Source organism: Sinocyclocheilus rhinocerous, unplaced genomic scaffold, assembly GCF_001515625.1.
Source record: "Sinocyclocheilus rhinocerous isolate Xijiao unplaced genomic scaffold, SAMN03320098_v1.1 scaffold1745, whole genome shotgun sequence".
Lineage (NCBI taxonomy): Eukaryota > Metazoa > Chordata > Actinopteri > Cypriniformes > Cyprinidae > Sinocyclocheilus > Sinocyclocheilus rhinocerous.
In genome coordinates, this window is record NW_015654943.1 from 202,136 (window position 1) to 221,468 (window position 19,333).

General features: G+C 37.9%; 1 protein-coding gene and 1 long non-coding RNA gene across 2 annotated transcripts in view; both read left to right on the forward strand.

The window, feature by feature from the left end:
• Positions 1-389: 389 nt before the first annotated feature.
• LOC107717889 (uncharacterized) overlaps positions 390-19,333 on the forward strand; it is a 23,004-nt gene continuing 4,060 nt past the window's right edge. Inside the window, exons 1-3 of the long non-coding RNA XR_001637353.1 lie at positions 390-400; positions 671-681; positions 18,113-18,115. This is a non-coding gene — a long non-coding RNA (uncharacterized LOC107717889). The remainder of the gene's footprint in view (positions 401-670; positions 682-18,112; positions 18,116-19,333) is intronic.
• drc4 (dynein regulatory complex subunit 4) lies at positions 4,516-15,085 on the forward strand. The gene is made up of 11 exons (XM_016524792.1): positions 4,516-4,711; positions 5,314-5,406; positions 5,535-5,732; positions 5,862-6,068; positions 8,840-8,894; positions 11,910-12,115; positions 13,112-13,279; positions 13,416-13,502; positions 13,790-13,999; positions 14,140-14,205; positions 14,791-15,085. The coding sequence occupies exons 1-11, from the start codon at positions 4,709-4,711 to the stop codon at positions 14,935-14,937; spliced, it is 1,440 nt and encodes a 479-aa protein (XP_016380278.1). The 5' UTR covers positions 4,516-4,708; the 3' UTR covers positions 14,938-15,085.

Genomic DNA, 19,333 nt, shown 5'->3' on the forward strand with positions numbered 1-19,333 from the left:
CCTGACCAATGTTCCTCTGAAAAGCTGCTGGATCCTTGTGTGGCCGAGTATTCTGTAACGGGACCGACGAGACGTGAGACGTGCGGATCCATTTGCAAGGCTTTTATTTTCAGACGTGGTCATAAAACAGGCAGGGGTTCAACAATGGCAAACAGGTACAACACAGGCAAGACAAAGAGTAATCCTAGGACAAGCGTGGGTCTTCGATCAGCAAACAATTTCCAACAGGGCAAGGCAACGAGATAATCCAGATACACAACAATAGTCCAGACAGGGGCAAACAGAGTCCGAATGGCAAGACAAAGGGTAAATCCAAGAAACACAGGCAAGAATCAGAACACGAGAAAAAGGCAAGGCAAGACTATGATTAGATTAAGAAAACTAGAATGGGCTCCGTAGAGTAAATGAAGAGTGACCTCTGGTGGCAAGCGGATGGAAGTCCATGGGCAGGATTCGTGACATTCATGCTGTTACGCAGGAGTGAACATGGTGTCCTTTATCCTCTAATAACAAAACCATACCAACTATTACATACAGTATGAACTTTAGTTAATCACCTTTTCTTAAATGGTTTAATCAGATTATTTCTATCTGATATGTGACAAACCTAGAATACTTTAACAGGAGCCTGAGTGTTACCTTAGTGGGATCATCATGGGTCAACTCTGAGTCCATCAGTAAGTGCGTAGCCTTCTTTTAGAAAGGCTCGCTTCCCAATTTTTCTGGCTTCTTGCACTTTTGGCCACAACTTAGCACGAGCTAGGTCAGAAGTCAAATAAATAATAGAAAAGAAAATTTATATATAATGCAAAAGTATTGGGATACATAAACAAAAGGCATACAAAATTTATTTTATTCAGTCAATAGTAGGAAAGGGAAGATTATCAGGTTGGAGCAGAAAAGAGGAAAATAAATACTATTTTGTATTTTGTATTTAAAAGCCTTTGGAAAAAATCTAATGTGTTTTGTATTTAAATACATTTAAGATGAGTATTTTTGTATTTTCAAAATACATAAAATACTTCGTGCCAGTCAACCTCTTTATCAGGGTGCTGATTTCGTTCATCAACTAGTTCAGACACGCACCCTCCACTCAACCCCAACATTCATCACGTGAGCTGCAGCTGTACAGTCATGGCCAAAAGTTTTGGCAGTGACATAAATTTTGTGTTTTGCAAAGTTTGCTGCTTAAGCTGTTGTGGTGTTCATTCAAATTGTTTCTAGATTATTGTGTAGAGTGATCAGATGCATTTTAAATAATTGCTAAAAGCTTTATAGGCCAAAAAATGAACTTTTCACAAAAAAACAAACAGGAAGTACAAGGATTGGACAGCAGAAGACTGGTGCAAAGTTATTTTCTCTGATGAAGCTCCCTTCTGACTGTTTGGGACATCTGGAAAATCGATTGTTTGGAGAAGAAAAGGTAAATGCTACCATGAGTCCTGTGTTGTGCCAACAGTGAAGCACCCCGAGACCATCCATGTGTTGGGGTTGCTTTTTTCAACCAAGGGAGTGGGCTCTCATAATTCTGCCCAAAAACACTGTCGTGAATAAAGAATGCCTGCAAGAGCGACTTCTTCCAACGATCCATGAGCAATTTGGTGATGATCCGTGCATTTTCCAGCATGATGGAGCACCATGTCACAAAGCAAGAGTGATAAAGAAGTGGCTCGAAGATCATTACATTGAAATTTTGGATCCGTGGCCAGGCAACTCCCCGGATCTCAATCCCATAGAGAACCTGTGGTCAGTCCTCAAAAGGCGAGTGGACAAGCAGAAGCCCACAAATTGTGATCAACTCCGAGAACTAATAAGGCAAGAATGGATCGCCATCAGTCAGGATTTGGCACAGAAGCTAATATCCAGCATGCCATAGCGAATTGCAGAGGTTATGAAGATCAAGGGTCAACACTGTAAATATTGACTCATTATATATTTTTGCCAATAAAAGCCTTTAAAACTTATGATATGTCTATCATTGTTTTTCAGTATACCATAGAAACATGTGGAAAAATAATCTACAAATACTGAAGCAGCAAACTTGGCAAAACAAAATTTTGGTCTGATGTTCAGCTCCATTCAGCATTGAGTGAGAGACTTTTCTGGAATAAGATAAGGTGAGGATGTCATGGTACTTGTCGATTAAAGTTCAAATTGTGCATCATTCAGATTTGCCTTCAGTTAACATGAAAGAAGAAACGAGCTAGTAAGAAACGAAATAGTGTTAGCCAGTCAGTTTTGATAGTTAATCGGTTGTTGTTTTTTATCAACCAGCTTGTCAAATGTGTTTAAAGCATTACCGTATGTTAGTCCTGGGTGATATGACAATACATATCGTGGCAATGATATAAAGAGTGAATCGACTGAAATTTTTCTAAATTGTTTACATAGATAGGCCTATCGGGGTAAGTGAATATATCCGTGCAGCTTTTAGTGGGCTGGAATTATTGGAAAGTTGGAGTGGAAAAAGAAGCATGAATGAATGAGCAATAGAATGTGATGTGCTTGGTGCAGAGTGGGATGGCGACAATTAGGCCTACACTTTTGACTTAAAGGCCCTTTCACACGGGACACGGCAAGCTGTGGAATCACCGCTCAGCTACCGATTTCTGTCATATTGGAAGCGTTTTGTGCAGTTGAAGCCTTGTTTATACTTTCGCCTGGCTCTACGCCTCGAACCTGCTGACTGCCCGCTCCTCCCTAAACGGACAAGGCTTTTATACTTGATGCACTCGCCGTTGTATAATTCTGTGAAACGACTCAGAGTAATTGTTCTCCAAACCATCAGAGGGCCGGGGTGAGAGGAAGTAGTTTGCCGAGTAGTTTGTCAAACAGTCATTTCGTGAGAAGTTTGTAAATAAATGGATTTTTTCCACATCTAAACTGATTTTGTTGTGGCTAATTTTGGAGGACACATGTGAAAATGTTTTTGAGTACACTTCTTAAACCCATACAAAAGAATTCAAAGAATCGTGTAAAATGCAGTAAACTTGAGATTGATTTGTGACATTAGAACAAACCATATGAATATGATAACCTATGTATAACACTAAATTAAATAATGCTTTCATATGTTTTTTTAATTCATTAAACATTTTATTTTAATTAATATTTGTATTTAACATGGACCATTACTTTATTCATTATTTCTGATATTCCAGGCTCATTTTGTAAATGTAAGCATTTTAAATTTTAGACAAATGCAAACTTGGTGCGTGTAAGGTCTGTTTTGGGTTTTGTCATGTTCATGTTTTTATGATTGGTTGTCCAGGTGATGTGTCTTGTTTCCCATTGGTTTGTTCATGTCATGTGACCCTCTTTGTTTGCTATAAGTAGCCATGTTGTTGCCTTTGTTCCTGGTCGTGTATTGAATGTATTTGTCCTGCTGTCGGTTAGTGTTTAAGTCAAGTCTGTGTTTATTGTTTGGATTCTGGATCACTTTGTAAATAAAGCTGCACTTGGGTTCATCTTCAACTCGCCTTCAGTGGACTGATCGTTACAGTGCTTAATGAAAAATTTGTCACATTTACAAAACCAGGTGATTGTGTTCATCCATCTATGCAAATGTATGTTTATGTAGAGACAAAATAATTAGGTTAATCACTGTCTGTCATCAACAATTTAATTTGTAAAGACACTGATGAATGGTTCACCACAAAAAAAATATCTTACGGTTTTGGTTTTATTGTTCGTAAAAAAAACTAAAACAAAAAACCTTTGAGCAAATAGTGTTAAATGCTATTTAAATATTCTAAAAAAAATAAAAAAATAAAAATTTTAGATAAACTTTCTAATTTGAATAAACTTTATATACAACAAAATAAACTTTAACTAAGAGGTATAAACTAAGAGGTATGTAAAATGAAAACAAAAGTTTCTAAGCAGTTGTACACATCGAAATGTGTGTTTGTTTGGTCCAGATAGATTTCAGCCTATAGGGATACCTGCACTGAATGGCCAATTTCACATGTATGTTGTGTATTTTCAAAATACAAAATACTGTATTTGTATTTAAATACATTTCTCCACACAGTATTTTGTATTTGTATTTAAATTTTTCCACAGAGGAAAAATTTTTTAAAATACATTTTCATCTCTGGATAAAGGTTTGAACATGTGCTTAATAAGGTAAGCATCCAACAGGTCTGTGAGGGATGTGGAGTTAATGAGTTAGTTTAACATGTTATAATGCATTGCAGGAAATATACAGTTGAAATAAATAATTTAAAAGAAGAACTAGTGAGGAAAGGACAGCATTACATTTACAAAAATCTTCTAAATCCAGACGCAGGGTACATTTTTAAAAATCTACTAAGTCTAGGCAGGTAAAAATAGTACATTATTAATGATGGCTATCTGAAAAGTACAGGTTTAAATGAATATAGTGAGTGTGTATAAAGTTTTGTTATTATTGATTTTGGTCGAAGCCTTCAGCCCTTATGTGGGTAGATGTTATGTTACGTTGGTTGATGTAGTTGCGTATTTGATTTAGGCTCAGGTAGGACGATCGTCAATGGTCCATTTGGGAGATAGGTGGCGTTAATGCACTTTTTGTTTCCGATCCACAGTAAAACAAGAAGAAGAAGAAGAAGCAGCAGCACCGGCAGAAGAAGAGATTTCATGTTGCTAGGAAACCGTTGTTTAGTAGTGTCAGCGTGTGAAGCCACTTTATTTTCATTTGAGGTGATAATAAACGCTTTCACAAATAATGGTAAGCAAATGTTGAATTTTTTAAAATCATGCCGTCTGTGCGTTTATTGTCAGATGAACTTTCAGCGAGAATAAATAAATGTGGCTCAGTATCGCTGTTGTTGGTGGGTGAGACGCTAGTTTATCGACTAATTATTACTATACTAGAAGCTAACGTAAAGTCTGATAAAATATGTTTATTACAAACTGTATTTCCGCACAACTAAATAGAGAATGTATTCCTTGCAGTATATTACTTCAGTTGTGTCAATCCATTAATAGTATATAAATATATCCCATGATTTTACTACAATAATAAATAATAAAAAATCCAATAAATAAAAAAACATGGTTATTGTAGTTAGACCATGGTAATCATAAATGAACCATGGTTTTGCTACACTAACTAGGCCTATAGTTTAACCATGGTATTTGTAGTAAAACTGTGGTAATACAAATGGTAATAATAATAAAAAAAACTACACTTTTAATTTAACAAAACCATGGTTAATAAAGGAAATGTGAAAATAGTTTCCTGTGCCGTGCGCAATAGAAATTTACAGTATCCAGCACAATAGACCTAAACTTTGTTAAACTTTACCTGTTTATCTGTCCATATTCCAGCCGCCAAAAAGAAAATCTTTCAACAAGTCCCCAAAGGGCAAAACTCCAACAGTAGTGGATGGCTTGTCCACAGATGAGATGTCTAAAGAGCAGGTGTGATTTTCTCATGTGTGTAGTCTACTACTACTAATAATAATGAAACCAAGAACACCTTGTTAATGGTAGCCATTCATTTATATTTCGTTTTACCAATCTGTATTTAACTCATGAGAGTTTTGTAGTTGGAAGAGCACATTGTGCGTCTGCGAGAGGAGCTGGACAGAGAACGAGAGGAACGCAACTATTTCCAACTAGAGAGGGACAAAATCCACACGTTTTGGGAAATCACCAAAAGACAACTGGAAGAGAAAAAGTGTGAACTGAGAAACAGAGAGCGTGAACTAGAGGAGGGCGAGGAGCGCCACCAAGTGGAAATTAAGGTGTCAAAAGTTATTTTCATAATTTATTAATTATATAATCATAATTAATATATATTCATAATTGATTAACTATGTGTTGGCTCATAATGAACATAACACTTTGTGTGGTATGAATCTGTTTTTGTTCAGGTTTATAAGCAGAAGGTGAAGCACTTACTGTATGAAGAGCAGAACATGCTCTCTGAGCTGAAGGCTGAAAGTGTTGTCAGCAGCAAACTGCTGCAAAAGGAGCACGCTGCCTTTGAGAATCAGCTACGGAAGGACATGTGCTGCTTGAAAGTGGACGTGAAAGAGCAGGAGCTGTCCAATGAGAATGTGATCAAGAACCTTCATCTGGTATGATTATGATTACAGTACTATGTAATCAGGATATGAATTACACAGTGTGGGAGGAAGGGACAAACATTAACAGATTGTTGTTAATGTTGTGAATATTGCATGGTAAATTTTGAATTTTAACACAATATAGTGTAGTTTGGGACAGAGGCTTCCCAGCGGACACCTTGATGTTTGAAAAGACATCAAATTGACATCAAACATTGGCGTCAAAAATGCAAATCAAACTGACGTCAAAAACTTAACGTCCATTTGACATCCACAAACTGATGTTCTTTCGAAAACCAAAATTATGACAGAAAATCAATGCAATGAAAGAAAAGTTTTATTCAACAAACTTGAAATCAATAATACAAATGTAAATTAAAAAAGAAACTGATTGTTTCTGACACTCTTCTGATTGTGAACAAAGATCGCAGAACAACAGATGAATAATTACTAACGTTAGTCCATATCACAATATGAATTTGATTAGCTGTGCAGGGCTACTTCCTGATTGTTTAATTCAAAATTGGCCAAATTCCGTGACATTCCGCATTATGCAGTGAATTGTGGTTTTATGCCTGTACTCCGCGGTTCCTTCCATGTTGTCCGCATCGCAGAAATCATATGGATATATGGACAGTGTAACCGTTTTTCAAGTTTTGAAATAGCGGCGTGTCATGGATTAACCTCACACACAAACAAGCGGTTTTGTGTCATGCACATTCCAAACTGTGTCGCACTCATGCTACAGTGGTAAATGTAATCAAAGCATTTTTAGCCGTGCATACACAAAAACTACCAGAAATAGTCGTAGCACAAAGTCATATTTTTTGAAACACATTCTTGTAAGTGTTAAAAGTTACCCAAGATAACTTGTTTTACATTACATGACATGTACCCACCTGAGAGTGACAGAACATGAGCTGGACACAAGGTCACGGTTCGTTTTAGGATTGTCAATGCTTTTGAAGCAGACCGTCACTTCTAGTGGCCATCTACAGGTGTGGTGCTAAACAGCAGAGAAAGTTTTATCATTGAATGGACATTAAAAAGGAAATGAGTATGTTGATCTGAAATGGACATCAAGTTTCTGATGTCAGTTTGATTTGGATATTTGAGCTGTTTTTTCACGTCAATGTTTGATGTCAATTTCAGGTCTTTTGAATATCATTTGCCCACTGGGATATGTTTCAAAAGGAGATGTGGCAAATTGATGCTGTCCGAGGCCCCAGTTAAGAAAAAATTCTACTTGAAACTTAATCAGGCCGACAAAGAATGCATATTATGCAATATATATCAATCAAACACACAAATCATAGATGTCAATGTGATGTCCATATGACATCAATTTGACGTCTAAATCATGACATTGATTTGATGCAAACTGAATTTCAAACACATTGGCCTACATATACATTAAACCAATTTCAGTGTATTAACTTCATATTTATGGAATGCCAAACCTGACAAAATTAGAAATAAATAAATACATAAATATACAAAGAAATGTAAAAAAGCAAAAATATATAAATAAATATACAAATAAAAGTAAAAAATAAATAAATAAATGATTATCTATACTTTTATTTCCTTTTTTATGTACAGTATATTTTTTCCACACTTATTTATTTTTTCTTTTATTTATTTATACATTTATTTATTTATACATTTATCTATTTTCACATTTATTTATTTCTACATTTCTTTGTCCATAGGGTAATGAGAAGGGTTACCTCAGGAATAGCAATCGAGCCAGAGTAGGCGAGTTGTAAGCTTTGAGGCCACAGTGACACTTTGTCCAACGAAATACAAGCAGTGTAGCCTACATGACGTGACTGTTAATAGTGGGATGAATGACTTAGATTGTATACATACAGTTAGAGTTTCAGCAACTAGCGTCAACTTGTTCAGGCTGTAAATCGGGGGAAAATTGGGGCCAAAATCATGTAGTGTATTCCAGCCTTAATTCATTCATCCCACTATCAACAGGCACGTCATGTAGGCTACACTGCTTGTATTTCGAGTCACTATGGCCTCAAACGTACAACTCGCCTACTCAGGCTCGATTGCTATTCCTGAGTTAAAACACACCCTTACATTACATTACCAACATTACCCTACGGACAAAGAAATGTAGAAACAAATAAATGTGAAAATAAATAAAAGTGGAAATAAATAAAAGAATAAATAAATTAATTAAATACAATTTATTTGTATATTTATTTATTTATTTTTGCTTTTTTACATTTCTTTGTATATTTATTTATGTATTTATATATTTCTAATTTTGTCAGGTTTGGCATTCCATACATATTTTCACCCAATTACCACTCGAAGAAATTGCTGTCCAAACTGGCATTAAAATGATGTTATACAGCGTCTTGATCAAGACTTGACTAACATTTGACGTCAAATAGATATCAGTTGACATCAAGGTGCCCGCTGGGTTGTATTCTAATATTGTATATTTGTATACCTGAATCTCAGATATATCTGCTTTTTTCCCTGCATATTCACAGACATAAAGAAAAATATTTTGTGTTAGGTCAATAACCTGTGTTGTCAGTGTGCAGTATGCACACCCATCTTAACGTTTTCTATATTCAGTTTTATGGTGCCCGAAAAGACCATTATATTATATATAAGTAAACTTTATATTACAAGTACACTACTCCCAATCCCCCTCCCCGTAATTTGCACCCTGGCTATAATGATTACCATTACAATGACAGTTACACTTTTGCTTTAGATCTCAAATTAAAATAAACAAAATTGTCTTTCAACAGAAACACGATGAGGAAATGACTGTTCTGAGAAATGATTTTGCTAGACAAGTACGAGGTAAAGTTTCTGTCTTTATATATTTGGATGGGCTAGAACAGCGGTTCCCAAACTGGGGTGCGTAGACTGACCACCAGGGTGCACGAGGGAATTATTTTGATGATCTGTGTGCAAACATGCAGGCCCATCCATCTCACTAAAAAAAGATAGGGCTAATGTTTTTTTTTATTTATAACTGAAATTTGATGTTTTCAAATATACAGTCAGGGCTTAACATTAACACCTGCCAAGCTGCCAAATGCAGGTGGATTTCAGCAGTGGCGTGGAACACGGTCACTGCCACTATATAGCCACTTTGGCGGGCTGACTTTATACAGTAAAAGAGCTCGACATAAATGCTTGTCTGTGACAAGTGGATTTTTTGAAAGGGCAAGTGAAAAGGAATTTTACATGCCCGGCCGGACAATTAACCTGATGAAAACATCTAACTAGGGAAGCACCGAAATTGACTCAGATTTTATTACATTTGGTGTAAACGGCGATTGATAATGGATAATGTATTGACAGTAACAAAGTCGTGGCAGTTGAGGCTTGCGCAGCCTCTGTGTGTGAGACAATCTCGTGGAGAAATCAAAACAAATGAACAAAACTGCACACAGAAGAAACATACTGCAGTAAAAATTTTGTTTTTATATTTATACCATAGGCCTATAGCCTAGTTAAGCAACATGACAAGACCAAGAGAGTGCAGTTTTCCCTGAAAACCAGTATGATTGCAAATTTGACATTGATTTTATACAAGAGTTCAAACTAGTAGTTAATATTATGTGACTTACATTTTAGTATAATATTGTCATTATGACTGTTTTTGCTCGATTTGGTTAACGAAAATAGTTCCAAACAAAGATCACAGCAGAACAGTCGCACATCTCATAGCAACACACTATATTATAATGTAATTTTGCAGTGTAAATGCATTCATGCTACATTTCAGCTTCTTTAAACTGTGTAAATACATTTTAGTTGCTGGTGAGCAAAAAGGTTAATGTGTGTATACAGTGAATATATGTATTTAGTTATTGCAGTTAAAAATGTGGTGTTTAACTGGAGTAAGGTGGTGACACGTGTTAAACACTAGAAAGGGGTACACACTGCAAAAAGTTTGGGAACCACTGGGCTAAAATTTTACAAGTTTTCTTGTTGCATAGAACTAATTTTGAGCACTATATCAACCCTCTACAATGCAAGTAAATCACTTGCATATGCAACTAAATTTCCATGATAGATGACCAAATAATGTCTATCGTTAGCCATTGACTAATAAGTTGTTAGATTTCACTCACCAGTATTTGAGTTAGAGGCTAATTATAAGTTTAGAACAGATCTTGTACTTGCCTTCAATCATTTTGAACATTTTGAGTTTTGCTCTCTGTCTTTAAACAGCACACTATTTTAATTCATCTCAATGGATGTGCAGCATATGTAATGCAGCATATTTGATTTGAAATCAAAATTTAAACTATTTACTTTGTTAGCACATATTGCTTGTCTTGAGGTAAACAATTAATCCATGCAAGTAAACCCATAGAAAAAAAATTGTCTTGGTAATCTTTAATCAGAATCTGAAAATTTGCTTCTGCTCTGGAATGGCATTCCTTCTCTGATGATATCAGTTTGATAGTTTGGGCAGAGTATTCTTAACCATGCCCCTCCAAATCATTAGTTTGATACGAGCAAGAGATGGCAGGCATGTGCTCTAAAATAAAACCCTGCCCTCTATTCAATATTCCGTTTCAGTTGGAAACACGTCACAATGCTTAAGTAAAGCCGGTAGCAACTTCTGGTACACGCAGACTTAAAATACCTTGCTTATTTTTTTCATTCATTCTTGCAAGCAGACTATCAGCAGCTATCACTCTGCAGCTCTCATCTGGTTGCCCACTGAAGCTAAACAGGGTTGAGCCTGGTCAGTACCTGGATGGGAGACCTCCTGGGAAAGCTAGGTTGCTGCTGTAAGGGGGGCTAGTGAGGCCAGCAGGGGGTGCTCACCCTGTGGTCTGTGTGGGTCCTGGCGCCCAGTATAGTGACGGGGACACTATACTGTCAAAAAGCACCGTCCTTCGGATGAGACGTTAAACCGAGGTCCTGACTTATGTGGTCATTAAAAATACCAGGATGTCTTTCGAAAAGAGTAAAGGTGTGACCTCGGCATCGTGGCCAAATTCGCCCATTGCCCTCTGACCATCATGACCTCCTAATCATCCCCATATAATGATTGGCTTCATCACTCTGTCTCCTCTATACCAATAAGCTGGTGTGTTGTGGGCATTCTGGCACACTTTGGCTGCCGTCGCATCATCCAGGTGGATGCTGCACACTGGTGGTGGATGAGGAGACCCCCCCTCACAATGTAAAGCGCTTAGAAAAGCACTATATAAATGTAATGAAGAATTATTATTATTATTATATTAGTGGAATAATGTAGGCTGTAGTGATTGAGAGTATGGGGGTGATATCAGACACATCATGTGCATTGTGTCTTTTCCAGACGTTTTTCACAAGATAATAAGTCTCTGAAAATGAGTTGAGTTGAATCAGATGTGTTTTTTTTAGGGAAACGTGCTGTCCAAAATCACATACTGTCAGAGTTGGTACTACATTTGATGAAGAACTTATTTTGTGACCATTACAAAAGTGTGTTCTATAACATATACATTTGTGTAACATGAATACAACCTGGACATTGGTCTGCAGTGTTGTTAGCGTTTCCCAATTAAGCATTACTTGGGGTTGCATAAAAAGCCATCTCAAGTGCACACAGGTCAACTAATGATGTGTTATTTAGGTTATTCAAAGTAAAAAGTACTTTTTTGTTATTAATTTAATTCATATGTCTGGACTTTTTTTTCCACTTTCACATTTTGAAGTGCTTTGATGAGTAGTAAATATTCTTCGTTAAATACTGTAACACAGTATAATGTGGCATAAAGTAAACGGGTATGGGAAGTGAAGAGTTTTCTAGACCGTAAAAATTTGCTTTAGTGATTTAACATGGGAGTGAAAATATTGTCACAGAAATTGAGTCCAAATATAAGAAAAGGATGCAGAAACTACGGCAGGAGGAAGAACTGAGATGCAAAACAGAGATTCATGAGATCGAGGAACGAAAGAACAGTCACATCAACATGCTGATGATGAATCATGAGAAAGCTTTCAGAGACATCAGGAACTACTTCAATGACATTGTCTACAAGAATTTGGACCTTATCACTTCACTCAAGGTGAAAAATCAAATTACAGAATTTCTCTCATTAAGTTGTTTTTAGGAACTCATAGTCATCATTGCATCTTCAAAATTATTAGATCTACATTTATGTATCTGGCAATCAAGCTACACTACCAGTCAAAAGTTTTTGAACAGTAAGATTTTTAATGTTTTTTAAAGAATTCTCTTCTGCTCACCAAGCCAGCATTTATTTGATCCAAATGCAGCAAAAGCAGTAATATTGTGAAATGTTTTTACTATTTAAAATAACTGCTTTCTATTTGAATATATTTTAAAATGTAATTTATTCCTGTGATTTCAAAGCTGATTTTTTAGCATCATTACTCCAGTTTTCAGTGTCACATTATCCTTCAGAAATCATTCTAATATTCTGATTTGTTGCTCAAATAACTTTTATTATTATTATTATTATTATTATTAATATTTAAAACAGTTGAGTAAATTTGTTTCAGAAAGATCCAAAGATCAGTATTTATCTGAAATAAAAAAAGCTTTTGTAACACTATACCACTATACCAGCAAGGATGCTTTAAATTGATCAAAAGTGATGATAAAGACATTTATAATGTCACAGAATATTTTTATTTCAGATAAATGCTGTTCTTCTGAACTTTCTATTCATCAAAGAAACCTGAAAAAATTGAAAATAATAATAAATGTTTTTTGAGCAGCAAATCAGAATATTAGAATGATTTCTGAAGGATCATGTGACACTGAAGACTGCTTTAAAATCACAGGAATAAATTACATTTTAAATATATATTCAAATAGAAAGCAGTTATTTTTAATAGCAAAAATATTTTACAATATTACTGCTTTTGCTGTATTTTGGATCAAATAAATTCAGGCTTGGTGAGCAGAAGATAATTCTTTAAAAAACATTAAAAATCTTACTGTTCAAAAACTTTTGACTGGTAGTGAATATTTAAGTATGTTTGTGTGATTATTTGTCAGCTCTTACTCATTTTCTTCTCTGGTGAAATGTGTGCAGGAAGAGTTAAAGGAGATGAAAAGGAAGGAGGAGAAGAGAAATAAAGAGATGGCTGAAGTGCTTGAGGAGAATAAGGAACTTAGAGCGTCTCCACAAAAGGCCAAAGAGGAAGTCGCAGAACTCCAGAAACGGCTCGCCAACTATGATAAGGACAGGAGTGCTCTAGCTGTATGTTCAGGGTCTAAAGTAGCAGTCTGTAGACACAGTAGACACTGGACTGTGATAGTGTTAAACTATAACTATAACAATAGTTTTAATAAATCTTAGTAATGTATGGAATTCTTGTTCTTTCTTTTGCTGTCAGAGAACAAGAGCTCGTCTCAAAATATCTGAGAGAGAAATGAAGGAGCTTAAGTGGGTGCATGAAGTGTTGGAACAGAGATTTACTAAGGTGACTGGAGGAACAGCATCAGACCTTTATAACACACTGAACTAGTAGTAATGGTCTTAGTAGAAAGCTTAGTAGAAATAATTGTTTTATCTTCATCTTGATAACATGTCTGCTATGACATGATACAAATCTCTGTTCTGTGTACACAGATAATTTAAAAAAAATGTATTGTATGTTTCTACATTATTATATTGGATAACAGTTATCTCTCAGATTTTTTGTGTGTTCATATTGATCCATTAGGACTGCTCTGCATATGTAATAACTGAAGACACTTTGTTGTGTAGGTTCAGTTGGAGCGAGATGAGCTGTACATGAAGTTCACTAAAGCCATCCAGGAGGTACAGCAGAAAAGTGGCTTTAAAAACCTGCTACTGGAGTGCAAACTGAGTGCACTCAGTGACACACTGAAGAAGAAGGAAGCGCAGCTCAGTGAGGTGCTGTCTGCTTCCAACCTGGACCCCAACACCCTCAACATGGTCACCCATAAACTAGAGGTACATTTTTGTACGTACATATTTACATACAAGCATTTGCAGAGGGCCTCCACAATAATATATGATTTAGAAATATAAAAGTCAGTTTTACAGAAGTGTTTGTTAATGTGTCTATACAATTGTGTTTTATTTTTGTCTAGGAAGTTTTGGAGTCCAAAAACCATACTATCAGAGACTTACAGTATGAAGTGGCACGAGTTTGCAAGGTAAGAAACTGTTCTGTATAAGGTTCCATAAAGGGTTAAATCAAAATTTATTTGCACATAAATACATGAAGCACTGGAATACACAAATGTGAAGTAATCACACATACATGTATAGTATGGAATGCTCAAACAGTACATATTAAATAACATTATACACACACCAATGTAAAAAGCAGACCACTTAGACAACACCTTACACATACATACACTTTTAAAATGTTGAAACATACATAAACTTGGCACACATATATACACATAAAACATTATGCATATATTCACAGTCTTAAAATCAATGTTAATGTGTGAACTGAGCTGAAACAAGATAAGACAAGATAAGTAAAGAATATAATGTTAGAATAGCATGACAAGAGTGCTTATTTGTTTCCGTGAATGGATTGAAATGAAAACTTAAATTAATCTTCACTGAAATGTGACTAAAAGTTGGTCATGTGACACAGGCACACTACCAAATAAAACATTTATTGTTATTAGATTAAAAATAGCATGTGATTTTAAAAATATCATACAATATGTATTGACGACAGCCTGTCGTGATTAAGTGTAGCTGTCTATTTCCATCCACAGGCCCATAATGACCTACTGAAGACTTCTGTAGCAAAGCTGCGAGCATTTGGGATCCCTGTGGAAGAACTCGACTTTAAGCCACTCGAAAGCGGTTCTGGGCAGAGTCTTGGTCAGGGCCCTGCTTCCCTCGTTTCTGCTCCAAATTAGCAAGAAAGGGAAAAACATGTTAAGTCTTAATAGAATGACCAAACTCAATGCATGTATACACCCTTAAAACCTGTGATACATATAAAGTCGACATGCACACACACTTATGAAATTCTAATACATTAAAGACTTATTCTTTAAGGTTTGAATGTATGTGCAATTAATTTTATGTTATGGATATGCATGAGATTCTCAGTATAAATCATTTTCAGTGTAAATGTAAGTCTCTTCGTCTTACATTACAAAAACATTGTGAAAAGGTCATAAAGTGTTTATCCAACTTACTTAATATGACAGATGTCGTGGTTTTTTTTCACTTTCTGAATTCCTTTTATTTCACCTTACCTTAAGTTATACCTTCCACAACATTTTATACTATACTTTTTAAAGTCAATTTCCTAATTATACAAATTAGCCTAAATTAACAGTAATTTATACTAATGTAGTAATTTATAGTGTAGTAATTTATACTACACATATTACTACACATATTTAGTTATATATATATGTATTATTATAAATAAATATATACATGTATTATTTAGTTATATTGTATATAGTTACATATTGTTTTTTTTACAAAATATAAAAAGGGGAATATTAGGTGTCACGGTCTTGTTGAAGGAAGGCGCACAAAGACAAAGGTAATCCAAAATAACATTTAATAGTAATTCAAGATGATGAAGATTCATACAAAACACAAGCAGCATTCACAACTAATAACCAGCAGCTGAGAGAACTAAACAAGGAGTATTTATACAAACATAAGAGAGGACCTAATGACTTAATTAACAGGACACAGGTGAACAGAATGAACTAATCAGGGGAACTAAGGAAAACTAGGGCTGTGTCCGAAATCACCCCCTATACCCTTAAATAGGGCACTATTTGAGGGAACAGCCATTTTTAGTGGTGTCCGAAACCATAGTGGACGTTCTCGAGTGCACTCATTCAATCCCACAATGCACTGCAAAAACGAGTGTACAACTGGTGCACGCTCAACGGCTAGAGAATGCCCAAATTGCCCATAATGCACCGTGAGAGTCACGCGCCGAATGAATTCGCGCATCTCGCCAGAAGATGGCGCCCGCAGCTGAATAATCAATCCGTTCATTTTTACAAAGCGCTCATCCATGGCGTACAGCATAATGTACAACACGGGTATAAATTCATTGTAAATTGATTATTAAATTGTTTGATTAGGGTTTATACATAATTTCCGTGACAGAGTTCAAGATAAATCCTTTAATCTTACTACTGGAGCTGCTAGTTTGCTAGTTTCAAATGATTAATAAACAGCAAGCACAAACTATGCAAAAGCGGCATTCCTTCCGGTCCGAATTCACTACTCGTTTTCATTCACTCCTTCTAGTGAACTGAATTAGTGACCTAATGTAGGGAATAGTGAATGAGGGTATAGGGGGCGATTTCGGACACAGCCTAGGTCGAGGAACAAAACTAAACAGGAGAACAGGAAATGAAAGAAACACAACAAAAGTCCATAATCGTGACATTAGGTGTAGTTCACCAAAAAAATCTTGCAAACCTATTGCCTGAAAAAAATCTAGTAAAGTTGCTCAGAGTTTTCCAAACTTGGCTGCTTTCACTGACTTAATATTTCTGAGTAATGTGCACATCCACATTAAGAACTGACGACTCAAAATAAGTATTTAAACTTGAGTTTTTAAGTTAAAATAATAGTAGGCCTTTGAGTAATATCAAATAACAAGTAACATTTAGTATTTCATCAATGGCTGTTTCTGTTTCTGTTTGTTTATAAAGCACAATTAAAACAGCATAACGTTTAACAATGTGCTGTACAATCACACATTAAATAAAATTATAAATAACGGCAGCATAACATAACTAATCATACCATAACATAAAACACCCAATAAATGACAGAATCAAATACAATAAATTAAAGCCTCTTTCTTAGTTAACCTTTTGAACTAAACTCTAAAGGCCTGTTCACACAAAGAATGATAACTATAAAGATAACGTCTCGGTTATGTATGTAATCCTCATTCCCTGAAGGAGGGAACGGAGACGTCACGGTGACCGACAAATTGGGATCTCGCTTAGAGAGACCAATCCACTTCAAGTGTAAACTAACCGAGCCAATACACATTGGCATGCGATGATTGCATCCAGCTGCCGCTGATCACAGCGTGAGCATAAAAAGGCAGCCGGTGCAAAGCATACCAGTTTTTCGCTGAGGAGCCGAGCCGGTGACCCGGCCACTCAGCGGTGGTACAGCAGCCGTGGCGACGGAACGTGACGTCTCCGGGTTACATACGTAACCGAGACGTTCCCTTTCAGTCAGTCACTCTCGACGTCACGTCGGTGACTGATGAATTGGGATCCCTATCAAAGCGCCATGGATGCTGCCCCTTCCAGTGTCCTGTGCGAGCCTCCTGCACCCCTTTTTGGTGTAGGCCGGGGCTCGCAACAAGAAGACCAGTCACTGTTGTCGTAGCACTACCCACTCAGTGAGATTGGATAACACTGGGAAAAGACCGACGAATTGGGATCACTACCAAAGGGCCACAGATACTGCCCCTTCCAGTGTCCTGTAGTAGCCTCCTGCGCCCCTTCTTTTTGGTGTAGGCCGGGGCTCGCAACAAGAAGACCCGTCACTGTTGTCGTAGCACTACCCACTCAGTGAGATTGGATAACACTGGGAAAACGTACCCGTTCCACTTGGAACAGGAACATTGCGGAAGCCCCATCCTTCTCGAAGGAGGTTTCGGAAGCACTTACACACATGAACAACTGCATATTGAAGATTAGAGGTGATTATAACCCTCTTGGAAATGGCAGAAGTCTGCCGGGGAAACACGGGCTCTGAGGCTATACCGTGGACTTTACACATATGGGAACCACTTAGGCCTCTACATTGAAAGAAACTCTAGATCGACTGACTGCAAAGGCTCAAATGGGCCCTGCTGTAGTGCTTTGAGCACTAGAGATAAGTCCCAAGAGGGTATAGAGGGGGGCCGGGGAGGATTTAACCTTCTCATAGACTTTGAGGGTGGAGGGAGACAGCCTTCGCTCCAACCCTTGCTGCAAAAAGGACAGCACGACTCTGATCGGGCATATTTGGGGGTCTTCTCGGCGAGAAGAACACCACTCGAGAACAGGTTCCACTTCAAGGCGTAAGCATGTCTCGTAGATAGTGCTCTCGCCAAAGTGATGGTGTCAACTACCTGTTGGGGTAGGTCACCTAGAACCTCTGCGTCCCGTCCAGGGACCAGACATGAAGTTTCCAGAGGTCTGGACGCGGGTGCCAAAGGGTGCCCCGTCTCTGAGTCAGTAGATCCTTCCTCAGAGGAATCGGCCAAGGAGGGGCTGTCGCGAGGAGCCTCAGTTCTGGGAACCAGGTCCGGGTAGGCCAATAGTGTGCCACCAACCGGACCTGCTCCTCGTCCTCCCTGACCTTGCACAGCATCTGTGCGAGAAGGCTTACTGGGGGAAACGCATACTTGCGCAGGCTGTGTGCCAGTGCGTCCGTGCCGAGTGTTCCCTCGGTCAGGGAGTAGAACAACTGGCAGTGAGAGGTTTCTGGAGAAGCAAACAGGTCTACCTGAGCGGCTCCGAAACGTCTCCAAATCAGCTGGACCGTCTGGGAATGGAGTCTCCATTCTCCTGGGAGCGTAGCTCGTGACAGCTCGTCGGCCGTACGGTTGAGCAGACCCGATATGTGAATGGCACGAAGTGACCCCAGAACCTTCCGACTCCAAAGGAGGAGGTGGCGGGCGAGTTGCGACATGCGACAGGAGCGCAGACCACCTTGTCGGTTGATGTACGCAACAGTCGCCGTGTTGTTTGTTGTCCAGACCAGCACGTGCTTGTCTCGTAAGCGCCCTTTCAGACGGTTCAAGGCAAGGCACACTGCTGGCAGTGAGAGGTTTCTGGAGAGGCAAACAGGTCTACCTGAGCAGCTCCGAAATGCCTCCAAATCAGCTGGACCGTCTGGGAATGGAGTCTCCATTCTCCTGGGAGCGTAGCTCGTGACAGCTCGTCGGTGTTGTCCGTTGTCCAGACCAGCACGTGCTTGTCTCGTAAGCGCCCTTTCAGACGGTTCAAGGCAAGGCACACTGCTAACAACTCTAGGCAATTGATATGCCAGTGCAGCCTGGAGACCTGCTCCAGGGGAACTCCTGCCAGGAGAAACGCAAGGTCTGACCACGGGGTGAAGATTTGGCGACAGGCCGGTGTAACTTGGACCCGGTGAGTGTCACGCTGCCATGCCCACCTCGGTACTCGGCCATGAAGCCAGTGCTGAAGCGGTCTCATATGAAGCAGCCCCAGCGGTGTAACTGCCGCTGCAGCTGCCATATGCCCCAGGAGCCTCTGAAATTGTTTCAGTGGGACCGCTGTCCTGCCCTTGAAT